The sequence below is a fragment of the Petaurus breviceps genome, unplaced genomic scaffold (assembly GCF_028583685.1).
Source record: "Petaurus breviceps papuanus isolate PSGF00001 unplaced genomic scaffold, PetGlider_PUasm1.0 183, whole genome shotgun sequence".
Lineage (NCBI taxonomy): Eukaryota > Metazoa > Chordata > Mammalia > Diprotodontia > Petauridae > Petaurus > Petaurus breviceps.
The window spans coordinates 19201035-19222037 of record NW_027185791.1 but is presented as its reverse complement, the minus strand read 5'-3'; the positions used below and the strand labels follow the sequence as shown (position 1 = coordinate 19222037).

At 39.8% G+C, this 21003-nt stretch overlaps 1 protein-coding gene across 6 annotated transcripts in view; it reads right to left on the bottom strand.

Moving 5' to 3' along the window:
• The window catches only part of DAPK1 (death associated protein kinase 1), a 257163-nt gene that overhangs the window by 31427 nt on the left and 204733 nt on the right, over positions 1 to 21003 (bottom strand). For all 6 annotated transcript variants that reach the window (XM_069087981.1, XM_069087979.1, XM_069087980.1 and 3 more), the window contains exon 20: positions 751 to 973. In XM_069087981.1, coding sequence (XP_068944082.1) covers positions 751 to 973 — 223 coding nt within the window. The remainder of the gene's footprint in view (positions 1 to 750; positions 974 to 21003) is intronic.

Genomic DNA, 21003 nt, shown 5'->3' with positions numbered 1-21003 from the left:
CACTGAAAGCAGTTCTGTTCCAGCACCTTTCTCCTATAGTGATAAGACCTAGTCAGTTGTACAATTGTCCCCTTCTAAGATATATAAGTCTGGGAGAGAGGTTATCTTTTCATTTCTCTAGCATGCTGGGAGACTTATCTGCTCAGAGAGAATTTGTTATTAAATGGACAAGAGAAAGTGATCATCTTACCAGTCTTGAAATTTACCTCTTGAACCTAAATGGTGATCCTCATAGGCAACTCCTTCTGGGTTTGGGGGTTTATTTTGCTAGTATTGGGCTATTTCCTCCTGCTATTCTTCATTTTGGGCAGCTACGTGGCATAGGGGATAGATTGTCAGGGCTGCAGTAAGGAAGATGCAAATTCAAATGTGGCCTTAGACACTTAGTAGATGTGTGACTATGGTCATTTAACCCTGTTTGCCTCACCTTCCTTATTTGTAAAATGAGCTGGAAAAGGAAATGGCAAACCACTTTAATATATTTGTCAGGAAAACCTCAAATGGCATTATGCATTGGATATGACTGAACAAAATTCTTCATTTCTATTCAGGTTGTGTATCTCTGCCCCATACATAAATATTCTTTTGTATGCTCAAATCTTTTCTAGAAGGGTGCTACTGAACACACAGGCAAATGAACTAGTACGATCCTCAGATCATGACACCATAATGTGAAATAGTGTGCGTGCACGCATGCACACACACACACATACACACACATACACACACACACACCCAAAATTATCTTACCTGTTGGCTTGGAAGATAAGGGAGAAGGCGGAAACCTGGTGGAATTTGTGGAGGAAAGTCTGGGTCTTCGACGTCTGAAAAAGCTCCTGATGAGTCCACACTTGAGAGACTCCACAAGAGTGGTTTTTCCAGATCCTGAATGGCCAAACATCTTCAGCTTTATTCTGGGTTGTAAATTTTGGGTAGGACGCAGTTGTTGGATGAAGAGTCCTCTGTGTGCATCCTAAATAGTAAAAAATAATCAACCTGTTGTTCTATCACTTTGTGGAAAAAAGAAAGCAGTGGATATATTTAAATGGAATCCACATCTGTCTTCTAGCCTATTCCCTACAGTCCATTTGTATTTTGATGAGTTAAGAATTAGGTTGATCCAAAAACAATTTAAAAAAGTATTCTTTGAAGGTGATCTGATGAGCCTTGTGTTATTAGTTAGAAATTACTTCGACTGAATATACAATATATGAAACACCTTAACAACATAAAAATTCATAAGGTAATGAGGGGCTACAATTCATTACTTGTGGAAGCCCTGAAGAAGCTACAGACTTTGGAAAGTTCCATAAGGAGCAGTAACGGCTTTAGATTTGTTTTTTCCCCTCTTCCTTTTAAACGAGGACTGAAAAGAAGCACACAGTCTTGAGAAATCTGAGGTAAGATGGCTGAGTTTGTGGATCTAAGTCTAGCTTCCCACAGTCACCTCAAAAAAGTAAGGAATGCACCGAGTAAAGAAGAAAAATAATAAGAATAGTAAATAGTAAAGAAAAAGAAAATACTAAAGAAAAAAAGAGTAATAAGAAAAACAGAAGCAAAAGGAAAGAATTCATCATAGAACAACAGGAAGATAGAAAAAAAAAGAATAAACCAAAAAGAGGCCCCAAAAGGGAAAGTAATATGAAATTCACAACAGAGTGTGGTAATATTGCAAAAAAAAAAAAGACTGTCAAAAATGATAATAAAACAATGTTAAGAACCCTTAGTGTTCAGAGTGGGTTAGAAGTTCAAGAAAAAAACTAAAGGAAGAGATAAGGATAGGAATTTGGTCTGACAATTTTTTTAAATAATTAAAAATGACAAACAAAAATAGATTTCTTAGAACAAACAGTATAATCTCTCTAAAGCATTAGGTAGCCAAAAAAATATTGGCAGATTCCAAACTCAGAAAAGAAAGGAGTTGAAACAAGTGATATCAGAACAACAAAGTCTGAAGAAAACCTGGCGCTATTGTGAGTCACAGCAAATGAACTTGAAGACAGAAATGAATGGTCTCGCCATCATTTTATAGATAAAGAAATTGAGACTCAGAGAGGGGAAGCCAATTTCCCAGGGTCACACAATTAAACAAAATTCTAATCATCTAATTCCCACTTAGGAGAAATCTCTGACATAATTCATCCTCATCTGAATCTTCTTAATTTAAGACTATCATGATTGGAAGTCAGATTTCTGTAAGAAGAACATAATGACAGCTTTAAAACTTTTCTACTTAGTCTAAAGATACACCCACATTAAAAAAGAATAGGGCAGCTATGTTGATAAAGCACCAAGCCTGGAGTGAGGAAGTCTCTTCTTCCTGAGTTCAAATCCAGTCTCAGACACTTACTAGCTGTGTGATCTTGGGCAAATCAGTTAACCAAATTTGCCTCAGTTTCCTCATCTATCAAATGAGCTGGAGAAGGAAATGGCAAACTACTCCAAAATTCTGTCAAGAAAAACCCAAAAGGGATCACAAAGAGTCAGACGATTGAAAAATGACTAAGCAACATATAAAACATACAAAGATGCTTCTTTTGTATGGGTTGGTGCTTTTTTTTTTTAAATTAATCTTTTTGGAAAGAAGTGCATACACCTTGATTTAGCCCTAAATCTTTTTTTTTTTGCCAATTACATTCTTTCATTAAGAAAATATGAACTCAATTTTGTCCTTTTTTCTGCCTTTCCCATTATCCTTCATTTAATTTACATCTTGCTCCAATAATAACAATAATATGTTTATAAAATATTTTATAGTCACAAAATATTTTACAAAATTATTTCATGATACAGCAACCCTTAAGTTTCTTACCCTAACGTCGTCATGAGGTTCAAATGATGTATGTAAAATACTTTGGAAACATTAAGATACATATAAATGCCCATTTTTATTATTTCTATTTTAAAGATGAGGAAACCAAAGCTCAGACTTTTCCCAAGGTCATGGAGCTGCTAAGTGTCAGAGTTGGGTCAAAGTCAGAGTCATAAGATCATAGATCAATCAGTCAGTAAACATGTCAATGTCTACTAAAGTGACAGACACTGTGCTAAGCTCTGGGGACACAAAAAAAAAGGCAAGAAACAATTCCTGCCCTCAAGAAGCTCATAGTTTAATGGGGGAAACACCACACAAAAATCCGTGTACAAAGAAGCAAGATAAATTAGAAGTAATCACGAGAAGGAAGGCACCAGGAATAAGGGAGATCAAGAAAGGCCTTCTGTAGCAGGTGGAGGTAGAAACGAGAACTCTGGACTGTGCAAGGTCACCAGCCTCACTTTCTCCCCCAGAGCCATGTGAGTCCAGTGACCAGATATTGATCAGGAAGACTGGAGATGACCCGGCATGCAAGGGGAGACCCTGGCCCTTTTAGGCTAAGGCTTTTTCACATACTCACTTAGAGTGAGGTCATGCCCATTCAGTGAATAGGCCTCTTTAAGAAGTGAGTCAAGGGATGGCTCATTTAATTAGAAAAAAAGAAAAAAATATGCTGGGAGGGGAAGAACCTCATGGTTGCTGTTCCAAAGAGAAACAGTTACCATTGACATTCACTGTAAGCCAGAAGGGCCCAAAATGCAGTCATAAAGTAGAGCTTGGGCAGGGACCTATTGTGGTTCAATCTAGGAGCTTTGTTTTTGAAAGAAGACCATGGCATCAGGGAGATGATGACATGACTTGCAGTTAACTCTGATTTGAGTGAGGTGGGGCTGTGTAAGATTCACCAGCCTCACTTTCTTCTCCAGAGTCATGTGGGTCCAGTGGCCAGATATTCATCAGGATGACTGGAGATGGCCCAGGATGCAATGGAAGGTCCTGGCCCTTTTAAACTTAAGCCTTTTCAGGTTCCAGCAAGGAGGCCTGTGTCACTGAATCAGAGTATCGTGCAGGAGGTGGGGGGTGTAAGGAGACTAGAAAGGTGGGGACAGGTGAAGAAGGGTTCTGAATGTCAAACAGACACCCCAGATGTAGAGCTGGAAGGGATCTCAAAGCAAAGCCGTTTATCGATTTTGAGTTCCCTGTGGCTTCCAGAGGTGAGGTGTAGAGGCTGACAGGACGATGACTGTGAGGGTCAAACTGATGAATCATTGCTACGGAATTTAGACTGGGACTTTTACTGGAGTCCTGTGGATTTTACTGACCACCCTAAAATGATAGTCTGGGAATATGTAATGTTTGGGATTGTGGCAGAGGGCAAGAAAGTTTCTCACTGTTGTCCCAGTAGCAGATGGAGAGCTTAGACTTAGTTTCAAGAAACACTCCTACTTGTGAAACTTAATTCATGGGATCCTTTTTAGTAAAGTCTAAACTTAAAAAAAATAACAAAACACTAAATTCAATATTTCAAGATCTGTGATTTCAATGGCTTGCTAGAACTCCCTCTTCCAATGCAGAACCTCAGCTCCATACCTTAGTAGATGGTGTCAGGAAATGCTGTGGCTAATAAAACCTCATTACCTGGGGACCAGTACCTCTGAGTGATGAGACTTCTTCTACAAACTGGCTGGTTTTCAGCCACCAGAGCCTGTTGCCAGACTCAGTCTTACCTTCCTGGCAGAATGTTTACAAATTGGCACTTGGCTGGCATAACTTATAGAACCCAGGATCATTTCCACTCCATTTCTGAATGTGAAAAAGGGAGCTTCAAAATAAAATACTACATCTCGTTCAAAGTCATATAATCTGTCACTTCTATGGTGTAGGATATGGTTTCTTCACCTATTTTGTGTCATGAGATCTCTTTGGCAATCTAGTGAAGTTTTTAGAACACTTTTTGAAATAACGTTTTAAAGTGTATAAGATACAATACATAGAATTACAAAGCAGACCAATTACACTGAAATAAAGGCATAATCTTTTTCCTAATCCAAGTTTCTGAATCCCCGGAAATCTGCTTCTAGAATCCCCAGTGTGGGCACTCCCTGTCATTAAAGATCACAGCCACTGCTGTGATTCTTTGTAGGTGGTTGGAGGAGGTGTTACCCAAACAAACCATCATCACTGGGGGCCAGTCTTCTAGACATGGGTGAAGCCTTTCGAATTTAGTTAGTTCCTCATATGAAAGATGCAGAGCCCATTGTGGCCCAGTCAGTTCAGCAGAAACTGCGCAGAGGTTTTTCTTCTCTCATTGGCCTAGTTTTTACCTTTAAGGTCACCTCCGTTCCATGATGAAGTAGTGCTCTAGTACTGGAGAAGAAAAAAAAGACTAACCTAGGACGTATGTTGGAAGGGAAGAATTCCAAAGCGGGGATTTCTTAGAAGTGGGAATCACTGAAGTTTGCATGGGGAGTATCATTTGCTGCTCACCTCACCGAGAACCAAATTCCCCAGTTAATGCCTGGTTTCTTGTGTGTGGGCTGGGCAATTCCAAAGCAGATTTATAAATACTTGTTACAAAAAAAGCAGCTGAAAATAGACAGAACCCTTTCAGCCCTAGATTCTCACAGTAGAAAGTGTCACCTCTAATCTTAGCTTCTTCTCCTAGTTTATGTGTTTATTAAGCAACTTAATTAGATTGCTTTTTATATATTTTTTTTTGCTTTTTTTTTTTTGGAGGGCAGTTGGAGGAAATCACTTTCTTCTTTTTTTTTGGTTTTTGGAAGGCAGTTGGGGTTAAGTGACTTGCCCAAGGTCACACAGCTATTTTTTGTTAAGTGTCTGAGGCCAGATTTGAACCCAGCTCCTCCTGACTTCATGACCAGTGCTCTATTCACTGAGCCACCTAGCTGCCCCAAGATTACTTTTTGAAAAAAATCTTTTGCTCTATGAAGAGCAAACTACGCTAGACTAGGGTAGGTTCCATAAGGAGTCTCAATTCACATCAAAAGCATAGGTCTAGTGATGAGCTCTTAAATTGGCATATTCTGACCCAGCATCAAAAGTGGTTCAAGTTTAAATATGTGATACATTTCATTGTTTCCTAAATAATGCTGTACCCTAAAGATACCTTATTTTATATAAAGAAATATCATTTTACTAAGTTTACAGTACTGCATTATAACAATCTTCTGGCCTCTCATATACACATGCACAGGTAAATACACATACATAACACATACAATCATATATACATATGTACTCTTTTTTTAGCTAGGAGGAATGGGAAGGTATACCATAATTCCAATATTTTGCAGGCTGGTAATCAGAAAGCTTGGTCTTATGAAAAAAAAAAGGGAAAATAGTCTGCATTAGCAACTTCTCTACCCAGGACTATATCCGGTCTGTCTTAATCTCCTTGTCCTTTTTTCCCAGAAGTAGGGCTTAGCCTTAGCTATTAAAGCCATTTTCACTCCAGCTAAGATAAGTGGCTATGTCTCTAAGATTACTGAGTCAGTGATCCTAAAAAAGGAAAAGGGAAAAAAATGCATACATTTTATTGCTTAAGGAACACCACCGCCCTCAACCCTATTTCCCCTAATGTGAAGAGTCAGAATTATCATGAATCTCACTTGCAATTGCCAAATCATGTTGTCAACAGAGACATGAACTTCTAAGGTTTTGTGACTCTCCTCTCCTCCCTGGCAGGTCTTCCTACCCTTCATTGCCCCAACCCCCTCAACCAAAATAAGCATCATCACCAGAAAAGGAGCTAGCATGAAAAACAAGAGGTAGGGAGTTCAAGAAGTATATCTTTACTCCGCAAGTTATTGAAAAGAACCAGAGGAAAGCATCTGATACTCACTGGATTATCTATGAGAAAATAAGATGAAGGGGTTGCCATCTGCATTGGTGAAGGGAGCACTCATATCAGTGACATCTCTAACACATCACAATGTCATTTTCCCATTCCCACTGCAACTTTTCTAGAACACTCTATAATATCTCCCTGTCTAGACTACTGTAATAACTTAGCCATTCACAACCTGGTCCCCTCAGACATTTCTAGTCTTCTTATATTCATTCCCATTTACTCCAAACCAGTGACATTGTTTTCCTTGATGTTCCTTGCATAAGACCCTACTCTGAGCATTTTCACTAACTGTCCCCTATGCCTGAAATCCTCCCCTTCACCTCTCCCGGCTTTCCTAGCTTCCTCCAAGTCCTAACATCTCATCATCTACAGGAAGGCTTTCTTTTTTCTTCTAATTTGGTATTGATTCTGATTTTTGCTCTTCTGATCTTTGTTCTAACCCAGGAGTTCTTATCCTTGCATGTGGAATAGAGCCCTTTGGCAATCTGGTGAAACCATGTACCCCTTCTCAGAATGTTTTTAAATGCATAAATACTATATCTAGTGTTAAAAAAGAAACATTTAATTAAAATAATAATCAAAATATTAAGAAAAAAAGTTCAATGACCTCAGGTTAAGAACCCCTATAGACTATCTATTATAATGTTCAGTTATCCCTTCCACACTGTGATTTTCCCCATCATGGTTTCGATATTTAATGGGTTGGCATAAGAAATTAAATGGGAATTTTGAGGAAGTTTTGCAGAAGTACTAGATGACATGGGAAAGCCAACTGCTGATGGAAAAACTTTAGAAACTCAGAAGTACATAAACTATGTGTATTGTATTGTATAATATAGCTTATAACCAAATAACCCAAATCTTACAATAAGGCACTGTACACTCCCCATAAAAGAAAAAGAAAAGAAATTCACCATTCTTCTCTGGTATGAAGGGAGTGCCCAGAAATTTCACGTTGGGGTGCCATGTTCCCAATCCCCCAATGTATAAGGGTTCGCTGTGATCTTCCACATTTTGTCATGTTTAGTACTCAACTACCCACGTTTCCCGACTCTTCATTAAGAAAGCATTAGTGACCTGTATGTCATATGGGAGTCTTCTGACTGGTCACTTTTTTGGACTTACTTTGTTTCTTAGTCCCACCTATCCCAACATGGGGCTTCTCTGTGTCTACTTCTTCCCTCCATCAGAATCAAAGTGTATTTTGACTCAGAGGATGCTGCTATTAATAGACTATCCCTACAGTTCTATCACTTTTGCAAATGGCGCTAGTGCGTGAACTGCAGTCATCTCCAGAGAGGTCAGTTGCTCATGTTCATCATGTGGACGGCAAGGTAAGGTGACTGAGTTACCCTGCATGGTTCGGCTGGCTGGCTTTGGGCACATTACCAACCAACTCTGCAAACTTCTTCATTTGCCAACTAAGGAGGGGCAGTGAGCCATACACCCACTCAGAGCAGAGGTTCTTAGTCTTTTTAATGACACAGACCTATCTGGCAATGAGGTGAGCCCTATTCTATGGACCCCCTCTCAGAATAAGGTTTTCAATGCATAGAATAAAAGGCATAGGAGTAAAAAGGAAATCAAAGGTTAGTAAAGATAAAAGATATCCCCTCCATTCAGATTGATGGACCCCCTGAAATCTATCAATAAATTCCAGGTAAGAACCCTTAACTTAGATATTACTTCGATATATCTTCTGATTTCATAATTTTCATAATTCACTTCATTGGTGGCTTGACGTTATCACCATCTGGTGGCCAAATTCCACACTACCTTCCCTTTATGGTTAGATGGCACTGCTTTTCTGTAGTTTGCTGACAGTGGGAAATGAATGGGGTTGTGGTAGTAGCAGGCAGATACTACTATTACACCACCTGGCCCACCCCACCTGGCACAGAAAGACCTGGGAATGTTTGGCTTAGAGAAGACTGAGGGGGTGGGGACATATGCATCACAGCTGTCTTTAAATAGGGGTATAAACTGTAGAAAAACACAAACAGGCTCAATACAAGGAAAAATGGACAATTGGAGCTATATAAAAATGCTGGGCTGCTCCTGAAGGCAGTAGGGATAGGAAAGCAGGACAGAGGGAAAAGTCTCATGTTGGAGCCAGCATTTGGACTGAGCTTTACAAGTAAATTAGTAATTCTAAGAAGTAAAAATGAGAAGGGATCTCAATCTAGGCACTGGGGAATAGCCTGGTAAGGGAATAGAGTTGGGGTATGCAGTGGGGTGATAAATAGAAAGCAGGAGAGTTTGCCTGTATTGAGTCAGCTAATATTTGTACAAGGTTTTTTCTTTTTTTCATTTTAGAGGGGGGAAGGTAGGGCAATTGGGGTTAAGTGACTTGTCCAAGGTCACATGGCTAGTTTTTGTGTTGTGTCAGAGGCCGGATTTGAACTCAAGTCTTCTTGACTCCAGGGCTGGTGCTCTATTCACTGCACCACCTAGCTGTGCCTATAGAAGTTTAAGGTTTACAAAACCCTTTACAAATAATATCTCATTTTATTATCATAAGGAGTGTGGGTGGCAGGTGCTATTATCATCTCTATTTTACAGATGAGGAAAATGAGGCAGAGTGACTTGCCCAGGGTCACACAGCCATTCAATGTCTAAGGTCCCATTTGAACTCACTTCTTAACTTCTGGTCCAGCACTCTATTTCCTGAGCCACCTATCTGCCTCTAATAATTATAGCTAGCATTTATATAGTGCTTTAAGGTTGGTAAAATGGTTTGTTTGTTTTTTTGCTTTTTGGAGGGCAATTGGGGGTAAGTGACTTGCCCAAGGTCACATGGCTAGTTTTTGTGTTAAGTGTCTGAGGCCAGATTTGAACTCAGGTCCTCCTGACTCCAGGGCCAGTGCTCTATTCACTGTGCCACCTAGCCGCCCTGGTAAGACGTTTTACAAATATAATCTCACTTATCCCCAAAACAAGCCCAGGAGCAAGTGCTATTATAATTATTATTATTATTTCAATTTGATAGATGAGGAAACTGAAGTAGAGAGGTTAAGTGAATCACCCAGGGTCACACAACTAGTTAATGTCTGAGCCTGGATTTGAACTCACGTCTTCTGGACTACAGGTCCATCACTCTATCCACTTGGATACTGAGGAGTATGTGAAGAGAAATGTGTAAGAAACGTCTAATAAATCTGGAAAGGAAGGTTAGAGCCACATTAGAGGGGCTTTGAATGGCAGACAGACGAGTTCCTATTTGTTCTAAGAGCAGAGGTGGGGAATTTGCAGCCTCAAGGCCACATTTGGCCTTCTAGGTTGTTGGGTGCAGCCCTTAGAATCTGAATGTCACAGAAAAAAATCCATTTATTAAGAAGACATGTTCTATGAAGTTTGGATTCAGTCAAAGGGCTGCACTTGAGGACCTAGAGGGCCACATGTAGCATCAAGGTCACAGGTTCCTCACCCCTGGATTAGAGTTCACTGAGCAAAGGAATGACATAGACTTAATATCTCTGTGGTAGCTATGTGAAAACAGATGGAGAAAGGAGAGACAATTTCCTTGTAACTCAAGTTTCACATTGGAAAAGATGGCTACATATTTGAAAACTATGACTGGAGATGGGCCACATGTCAAAGCAATCACAAAAACTGATGAATATTTCTTTCTGTATCATAATACAGCTAGACTTTATCCATACGGAATTTATCAGTGTTACATTTTTAGTCTTGGGCACCTCTCCTCTGTCCTCCTCCCCTCAAACACACACACACACACACACACACACACACACACACACTTTTGAGTGTAGTCCTGGGTACCATTCCAAATATCCAAGTATCTGATTGCTGAATGCTTAGAGAAAGTGAGCGATTACAATTTTAACATTAGCCAGAGAAAACCAGAGCTAAAAGATAAAGTTGAAAGATAACTGATTTCCAAAGGAAAGAATACATGACTTCTGAACTATTTTGAATTATCTATCATGCTGATGCAGCACAGGACAGTAAAGAGATTCACGGGCTTGTAGTCTGAAGGATCTTTTACTATCTGTATGACCCTGAACCAATCATGCAAATTCTCAGAGGTGGAGTTTTCTCATCTGAAAAACAGAAAAAATATCCATAATACTTCAAAGGGTGGTTCGTGAGGGTTAAATGAGATAATATTTTCAATGTGCTACTTCAACAACAATCATTAATGGATATAGAGTTAGCCTTGGAGTTGGGAAAACCTGGGTTAAAGTCCTTCCTATGATACAACATTAGCTGTATGACCATGGTCAAGTCACTTATCCTGTTTAAGCCTCAACCAGCTCTTTAAATATATTACATTACTGTGATTTGCCAGTCTGCATGGGTGTAGGAAGTTTTTACACTGAGAATTTCCAACACTAATGGAGACCTAAGTCCACAACCCAGAATGAGTTCTGTTTTCTCACCACCTACTTTTTTAAATAATTAATTTTTTTTGCCTAACAACATTAGAGAAATCAACTCTATGAACTGATAATAGACAGACCAAGAAAGAGGTGCAATTTCTTTTTCTAAATTCAAAATTGAATGATGAAAAATTATAATGAACAAGTTGTCCCCCAAATATGGAAAAAATATGAGAAGTCACTTCATCATATTTCTTCGGAGAGCCAGGACCAGGTATGTGGTTCATTGTATATAACTGTCAGACTTTCTAAACATGTTGACTAATTTGATGAACTGTTCCCTCATGCCTCCTGTTCCCAATTTTTTTTTCTTGTAGGGGATAGTTCTCTGGGAAGTAGCATAACTTTACAGAATTTATAGAATTTTAAAGAAGTTTCCCCATGGAGTTAGTGAATCAAGCTTAAAGCACATATGAATTAACACACTTGCCAATATTACAGAGGAAGGATTTCTCTGAGGAGACCTGAGCTACTCCTGAGAGTAATGTTTTGGCAGTTTACTTTTGCTTAAACATTCTCAGTGGCTCAATGCACCAACACAAAGGTTTCTGAAGTGGTAAACATCACACAAAGAAAAGAAAATCTGTGGAACCCCGGATGTCACAGAACTGCAAAACAAAGTGAGAACTTTTCTTAAACAGAGCTGTTCATTGGAAAGAAAATATTAGCTAGAAATGGGGGGAAAGAAATATATTCATATTTCATTAAGCCTATTTATCCTGACACCAGGTCGCATGGGTGAGTTTTTATTCTCTCTTTGAGGGGATAGTGGAATTTTAGAAGCTGGTGGATTATGTTCCACAATGTTTATGTTTGAGGGAATTGTGGGAATTGAGTGAATGTATACATGCTGGGAAGTATAGTGAAACCTATGTTAAAGAACATATTCATTATTCCATAGGTAAGTGGTCCTTATTTAAACCGCTGGGTTTCACATACCAACTTTAGTTGAGATTTCAATACAAATAAATAAAGAGCTATTCTGAATATTTTAGTTACAGCCTACACTCATGCCTCCAGCTACTTAAGCTTCTATGCGTTATATACCACAAAGGCTTAGCTGTTAGGAACCCTGGGAGTCATCTAGTTCAGTTTCCTAACCAATGCAAGAACACCTTCGCTAACATCTCAGGAAGGTGATCATCTGTCTTTGCTTGAATATTTTTAGTGAAGGGAGTTGATCAGCTATTGATACATCATATTCCACTACTGAACTACTCTAGTTTCTAAGAATTCTTCTCTTATATTGAGTCATGTGAAATTAATAATAATAATGTCATATTTCTCTCAGTGTCTAAAGATTCCCAAGTCTGCCTATCTAATTTTTAGCTTTTCTGAAAGATAAAGTTCAAGAAGCTTTCCCTTATCCACTCTCAGTCTGAAGTGGTATCTCCAATCCTCCAAACTCTCATAATACAAAATGCCTTTTTTTTTTTTTACTGCACTTTCACATCAGACCCTGTACTAAAGTAATCTGTGTCCATCATCTACCCTACAAGAATGTAGGCTACGTGAAGGTGCCATTCTTTTTTTGTACTCTCTCCCCTTACCTTGATGCCCAGTGCATTTGTTCTAGTTTTGCCTTTTGGAGGCACACATAGGCTTTATGTGACTTCTTTGCCCCTTATTTTCCTCATTTGAAAATAAAAATAGGTCCTTTCTAAGGTTCTTTGTAGCTTCATAACTTTAATTAAGTCTATTTCTCCCTCTGTAAGAGCCCTTCAATTAGGTGAATATAGGTAACATTGCTTCCTAACATTTTTGACTAAAGGAGATGATAAGGACGCATTCATATAAAAACCAGAGTGGAAGAGAAAATTTCACATTCAGATACAAGAAGCAAGAGAAGCATGAGAAGATAAACAGGGAAAAGAAATCATAAGGAACTTATCAAAGTTGAACTATTAACATTCCTACATGGAAAAGCAATAATTGTAACTGATGAAACTTTTGTCAGTATGAAATTAGTCGAAGGGAAATATATATATAAGGGTATATGGGCATGAAGTGCCCACCAGAAATTATACACTAGAGCCCCCTTAAACCTGCTAGAGGGAACCCCTACTGGGTTCCTTGGAAACCACCTAATAGGCTCCAATAGTAAAAGATGTTTCACCTGTGTTGCTAAAAACATGCCACATATTCCTAAGGATTCAGGTCTGTTTCGCTTCAGTAGAAATAATACTAAGGCTTTGTTTCAATAGGAATAATACTGAGAATGCTTTGCTTCAACAAGAATAATACTGAGAAAGCTTTGCCTCAATAGAAACAATGCTAAGCCCTTAGAAACATATTCTGTTGCTAGCAATCACATTGTCTATAAAATTATGTCTAACAGAAAGCTCAATGCTGTCTTTTGGTCTGACAGGCAGTCCTGGCCAGTTAATAAACACTTCTATCAAATTATAATTGGCCTAGCTGTCCTGTTAATTCTCGGGTGTCCATTACAGACTGGAGGTTCCACCGAGATAGACTTTGGCTCTGTTTTGACAGCTGGACCAGGCTCCCTGAAGGGCCAGAAGAGCAGTCTGACCTAGGAGAGGCCACCGAGTGAAATTCCTCGGCCCCAGGCTCGCATTGCTTCCCTGAGTGGACCAGAACCTGAGTCCTATCCAAATTCTTTCAATTAGATCCAAGAGTGTTCTGTTCAGTGAGTACTCATGGTCTGTGAAAGTGCCTAGGGGGTGATCACTGAGACTCTGTCCCTTGGCCCCAGGTAAAAGTAGGAGCCTAAGCTGGATGCAGCGGTACAGCCCCTACATGCCTCCAAGGTCAGGATGCTGACGGAGCGCCGGGTTTCTGTTTTTTTTTTTTAATCTTTTCCCTCTCTTCTGAATTTGGTGTTTGCTGTTAAAGTGTTATTGTACCTTTAACTGTCTGTGGATTGTTGCTAGATGTCACTGTCTGTGTGTTGTGTTGTTTTGTGTATATCCTGTCTCTGAGATACTGGCAGATAGAAAAGAGGAAACCTTCTTCCTTTTGCCCTGCTGCATTTTTTTTTGTATATTCTGTCTGTCTGTGTAAAGAAATTTTTAAATCTGCCACTCTGTAAGCCAAATGCATCCAAGCAGCCAAAAGAATGCTGTACCTGAGCTAGACATATTGATAATCTCTTAAAGAAAGGCTGCTGGCAGAAAACCACTTCTCCTTCTACTCCTTGAACTCCAGCCAAAGTTCTCAAAGTAGAAAGACAAATGGACAGAAAGAGAATGGGAAATTTCTCCCCAAAAATCTGTCTAAGGGAAAAGGGGTCACTTCAATGATCAAAGAGAAGTAGGTTTTCAAGCTGCACTTTGAAATAGGACTAACACTTAACCCTTTCCTGGGTCACAGAAAGAGAACTGTACAATATCATTGGGAATATAGATCCAGATAACTGAATTCATTCTGATTACTATTTGGCACCAAAAAATTTTTTTTAGTTCTGTGTAACTACAAAAACCAAAGTTTAAGGTCACCAGCTTGGTTATTCAATTGTTTTTATTTCAAAGTTCAAAATTAAGACCATGATTGTCACTGGTAAACAGTTGTATTATATAAGTTGTATGAGAAACAGTTTCTTTTAAAGTCTTGGAGTAGATCTGACATTTTAAAGGAATGAACACCTAAGACAAGTTTATTTGAGCAAAAGGTCAAAAAGAGAATTCTGCTAAGATTCTCTTGCCTGTGCTCCCAGTTCTTCTTAGCTGGGGCTCCAGAGCCCTCCCCTGTCATCCAGCTCTGACGGAGCTGAGGAGGCGGTAAGAGGTTTGAACCATTAAGATTTTTTTCTTCTCCCTGTTGTCCTGGCTATAACTGAGCTAGGGCTGCAGTGAAGTTAATTTGAGTTAACTTCCTCCAAAAAGAAAAAAAGGGGGGAAGGTACAGTAGCTACATCGGAGCTACACGGGCTTGTCATCCGCCTACCTGAAAGGTTAAATCCCTGGAATAGAATATTTTTTCTGAATGACATGGGAACAATTGGACAAGGGAAAAGAAGCTTGTGAAACAAAGGTACAAATACAAGTTAATCATTATCCCATATACTAAGCCTGGGATACATTTGAGCTACTAAAGTGTGTATTATATCTGAGCTATTCAGCCTAAAATTATATTCTTTCCACAGCCTAAATAGTTTAGTAAAAGGGTACTTGATCTAACTCCCATCAGCAAGTATTAGATCCCCAGGTACCCTGAAGTCCACCTCTCTAAGTAAGCAGAGCCTGAAGTTTCTACTTCAAGTTCTCCAAACCCTCTCCTCAATGCTCCAGGCAAATTGACTACCCCATAACCAAGGTCTGCTACAGCTAAGCTTTCATAGAGGTTTATTTGATAGAGTATAAGCTGATAATGTGCCTCTCATTTTCTGAAGTCCATGAATACATATGTGAATGTGTGTATATAAGTTTACAGGTATACACAGATAGAGGGCACAGGACCAATTTAAGAGGAAGGGATGATACTTAAAAGGTGAAATTAAGAGGTGAGAGAGGGATATAATGAGAAGAGATGGGGAGAGACAGAATGGGGTAAACTATCTCATATAGAAGAGGCAAGGGAAAATGGTTACAATGGAGGGGAAGAATAGGGAAGGCAAAAGGGAATGGGTCAACCTTATTCTCATTGAATTTGGCTCAGGGAGGGAATGAAATAAACACTAAATAGGGTATCTCACCCTACAGAAGAGTGGGGGGGGGAAGGGGATGATGGAAAGTAGAGCAGGCTGGGGTGGAGGGAAGTTGGAAGCACCCACTTTTGAAAAGGGACAGGATCAAAGTAGAGAATAGAACAAGTGGGAGGTGGGATAGAAGGGAGGGAAATATAGTCAGTCTTTTACAATATATCTACTATGTTATTGTTTTGTATTAGCTACACATGTACAACCTATACTGAATTGCTTATCTTCCCAGTAAGGGTGGGTGACAGGGAAGGAAATAAATCTGGAATTCAAGGTTATATATATACACACTATTATTAATACTATTTTACATGTAATTGGGAAATAAGATATACAGGCACTGGGGCATGGAGATCCACTGGAAAAGTCGAAAGGGGTATGGGAGAAAATATGGGAGAGAGCAGATTGGAGGAGGGGATATCCTGTGGGACTGCTATTTTGGGGCAGTGGGTAGGGGAAAAACGAGGAGAAAATTTGCAACTCAAAATCTGGCAGAAACGAATGATGTAAATCATAAGTTAATAAAGCATCTGAAAAATGAAAAACAAAAAACAAAAAACATGGGTATAACAATAGCACCTAACTCTCAAGGCTGTGCAGATCAACAAGATAATGTTTGTAAAGCATTTTCGAAACCTTAAAGTACTATGGAAATGACGGCTGTCATTATTATATTACTGTTATACTGAACAGGGTAAATGCTGGTGTCACAGACAGAAAGTGAAGTCGGTAGGAAGTGCAGAGCTAGGGGAGTGTTTAGTAATAATCAAAGACAGATCTTGTTATATGAATTTGAGAGAACATCAAGGTATTCTTCTGTATATTAAAATATTCTTTAGTGGAGAACTATTGCTATGGTGTACCAGAAAATCATTGTTTCCGCTTCCAAATACTTTTTGCAAAAGTACGAATAAAGTAGAAAATACTTTAAAAAAAAAAAGGATGCATTCAGATGTTGCAGAAGGCATTTGTGTTTCATGTGGTGGTTGGATGGCTGCCCTCAGAGGTCCCTTGTAGTTTTGAATTCCATGACTCCGAGATCCTTACAAATGGATTGTGTCAGAGTCCAGAACCAGAAAATTCTACAGATGAGTTATGACAGTTGATTGTTAAAGAGAACCATTTGCTTATTCTTTGCTTCTAAATAAAAGACGTCCTTTGTATTTTAAGCCAGCATTCCTACTGACAGTAAAAAAGTACAAATAATAATATAACGTTGTGGGAAGACATTTCTGCTCAGGGATCACAGCACACCAAGACAAAAATAAATCCATGTCTCTTCTTGTTTAGATGTGTGACATGTGCACATAGCTGAGAAGGCAAAGTGAACTTTTTCAAGCCTCTCATTTTCTGAAGTCCATGACACCTAGCTGACAGAATCTGTTCTTTATCTCCAGTTTATCCTCAGTATAGTTTGTTTCTACATAGCTGTTTGCATGGTGTCTCCCCCACTAGCCTGTGAGCTCCTTGAGAGCAGGGATTGTGGGTTTGTTGTTGTTGTTGTTGTTGTTGGTGGTGGTGGTGGTGGTGGTGGTGTGTGTGTGTGTGTGTGTGATTCTTTGTATCCCCAATGCTTAACACAGTGCCTGGCACATAATAGACATCTAATAAATGCTTACTGGCCCAGTGGACATAGGCTCATCCAAACTCCCCTGGGCAACCTTAGTCTCTTCTCCATTGTTCACTCATTGTATTCAATTCAACAAACATTTTTAATCCACGGCTTTGTGTGAGATGCTAGGGAGAGAAAAACTGAAGCAAAAAAAAAAATTTGCCTTCACAGAGTTTCTATTCTACTAGTGGGGGAAATGGTGCTTATGTGGAAAAATAGCTAAGCATAAAATTTATAAGTTATACTAAATACTTTCAAATGGGAGAGAACACTAAGAAATGGGGAACTGGGAAAGTCACTGCCTAAGGGGTGGCACCTGAACCGTGTTGAGGGAAGCAGAGATCAGGAGGGAGTGCATTCTAGACATGGTGGGACCAACTATGCAAAAGTATGGAGGTGGGAGATACAATGTCATGTAAAGGGAAGATTTAACAGGCCAACTGGATGGGAATGGGAAGTCCATAAAGGTGAGTAATATGAAAGGAGACGCAGACAGGTAGATGGAGCCACGTGACGGAGTTCTTTAAATGCTAGGCTTTTGTATTTTCTTTTAGAGGTAACAAGTTGACACTGAAGAATTTTAAAGAAGGGAACGACATGGTCAGATCTATGCTTTAGGAATATTAGTCTGGCAGTTGTGTGGTGGATGATTTGGAAACAATGGAAGCTAAGTGACCAATTAGGGGAGAGGTGATCTGAGTCAGGTTAAGGGAACATGTGAAAGATGGGCAGGTGGAATAAACATGACCCGGCAACTAGTAGGAGGGGGAGAGGCAGGGTGACCAGTCCAAGGCGTCTCTCCAAGACTGTGGACTATGATGGTTGGAAGGATGGTTGTCCCCTCAGCTGAAATTCTTCCAACAGCAGCTCTGTGGAAGGCTAATAAACTGACATGCCAAGCACAAAATCAGGATTAGAGAAACTCCAGAGTTATCCTGCTCCTGTCCCCATGATGGTAGAGTCAAGATGGTCAACATCAGAGTGAACACTGGTTGATGAATGGAGGGTGAGAACTTCAACCATGTTTCATCCCTCTACGACCAGTCAAGCTTCGTGATTCAGGTCACTAGAGTCACCCACAAATCCCTGCCTTTGCCCTTCAGGCAGGATGAAGCGATCAATCTCAATCTCAGAGGATGATAATCATGTCAGTATTACTGCTGCCATGAAGGACCTATAGATGGGGAAGTGTGCCCATGTGGGAAACTTCCCTCCCCCAGCTATTCCTCTGCACACCTCCGTATATTCTATGTAACCTTCCTATTTTAATCTCTCTCTCTGTCATGCCCTTTGGACCCTACCCTTAACTATCTATCATTAACACATACCTCCCTTCACATCTGACTTCTTTCTTTCATGCACCTTCTATTTCCTTGCAATCGTGGAAACCTGGCTACTGTATCTCTGATACTTCACCAGTACTAGATACACCTTCACCCATGACCTCTCCTAACACTAGGCTAGGAAGAAGAGTGGTCATGCTTATGTGCCCCACATTGTCCCTTACAGCCCAAAGTCACCCAGCTAATAAGTGTCTGGGCCAGATGTGAACCCAGAATAACATAGAAAGTCTTTTACATCTGACCCCAATCTGGTTTATTACATATTACTCTTCTCCATACTTTCTACAGTCTAGGCAAACTGCTTCCTCACGCAACCTTTTAACTCCAAACGTCCTGCCTTTCTGTGGGCTTTCCATTCCCTATGTCTGGGATGTATTTACCTTCACAGCCTACTTTATAGAGTCCCTCACTTCCTTCCTGGTTCAGTTCGTATAGCCTGCCACAGGAAGCCTGTATCTATGCCTCCCAGCCCACCAATTACACTGTCCCTGCGTATACTCAATACACTTTGTATTTCATTTCCTTCGTATATGTTCTTTTCTCCTGGACAGAAAGGCTCTCGTCTTTGGCTCTGTACTCCCACTGGCCTAGCAGAGTGCCTGGCACACAGTCCAAGCTTAATGATTTTTGAATGAATAAATGAAAGAAGGAAATGGGGAGGCAAATGATCTTCCAAAAAAACAGGAAAGCCGAATTGGATAATTGTTGTTCAGTCGTTTGAATTGTGACCAACTCTGTGACCCTATTTGGGGTTTTCTTGGCAAAGATACTGGAGTGAATTGCCATTTCCTTCTCCAGCTCATTTGACAGATGAGGAAACTGAGGTAACAAGGTTAAGTGACTTGCCCATGGTCACATAGCTAGTAAGGCTGAGGCCAAATTTAAACCCAGTTCTTCCTGGCTCCAGACCTGGTGCTCTGTCTATTATGCCACCTAACTGTCGTAATGGGATTATACTACACAGCAAAAAGTGAGGGAGGTGGGGGAGGCGCCTACAGAGTGTACACATGCTCATGCATATCTGAGACAGCGACAAGACAACTCCCAACTAGAACAAAATGAAATGAGCTGTTCAGGGACATGAGACTAGGGGTCAAGGGATCTTTACTTTTGGGGGCTTCAGGTTTTTCATTTATAAAACGCTTTTCATTAATTTCCAGTTCTATGTGGCTGGCTCCACGTGTTACCCGCTGGTTCCTTAGCGAGGTGAACAGCTAAGGAGTGAAAGAAGGGGAGGCCTCTGGCACATGGGAGCCAGCGGGCTGCAGGCTACTAGCGACACATGCTCATGGTGAACACCCTCTGTTGTGAGCTAAATACTAGAAGAACAGAGGCTAAATAGCCAGTGCGGAGAGTTGCTAGAAATAGAGACTGGACGTATTGTTTGTGACGGCGTACTTTCCTTTCTTTAGAGAGCTTTTCAGTCAGCTCAACTTTTATTTATTTATTTAATTAAATTTATTTTTTATTTAATTTTATTTATTTAAATTAAACTTTTTAAAATTTAATTAATTACATTAAATTTGTTTATTTAATCCTCATTCATCTTCTTGAATTTGGCTTGTGGGGAGAGGTGTGCTTTTGGGTTTTGGGGGAATATCATTTTTTTAAAGGACAATAGGGATTCAGTAGAAAGAACACTAATTCTGGAGTCAGAAGACATGGCTTTTATCAGCTGTGTGACTAGAGCGAGTCACCTACCTTCTCTAGTCCTCAGTTTCCCCACTGTGGAATGCACACTGGATGACATGACCTCAAAGATACCTCCCAGCTCTCGGACTTCTAACATGCTTTGCAAACACGAGAACATGGATCCAAAGTGTGAAACTCCTGCATCCAAGTTCTACAGCGAATCCAAGGTCAAGATGTCATTATCCCTTGTACTGATGACCTTCATTGTAGCTGCTCTTGCTGGTTATCTGATAGCTTTGAAGGGGTAACTCTTTTAAATTTACAGCTAATTTTATTGAATTAAAAATATTTCAAATTATATAGTCATCTGAAAGCAAGAATCTTTAGCTAGTTTTAGAAGTGTTCTTCCGGGAAGGAAATGTGAGTGACACCTGGGATTTCCCAACCTTGAGAAAGGGGAGAAAGAAGGAGCTTGTTTTTCTACCCTTCCTCTTCTTTGAGTTTTAAGCACACAGACAAAACAAAGCCTTCTAAAGGCACCAAAACTACCTTAATTCTAAATGCGCAGCAAGTGGGTAGATGCATAGTATCAGTTAATATATTTTTTAAACATCCTGACCAAAAAGGGCAGCAATGTCAGAAGACCAGCCTTGGAGTCAGAAAGATTTAG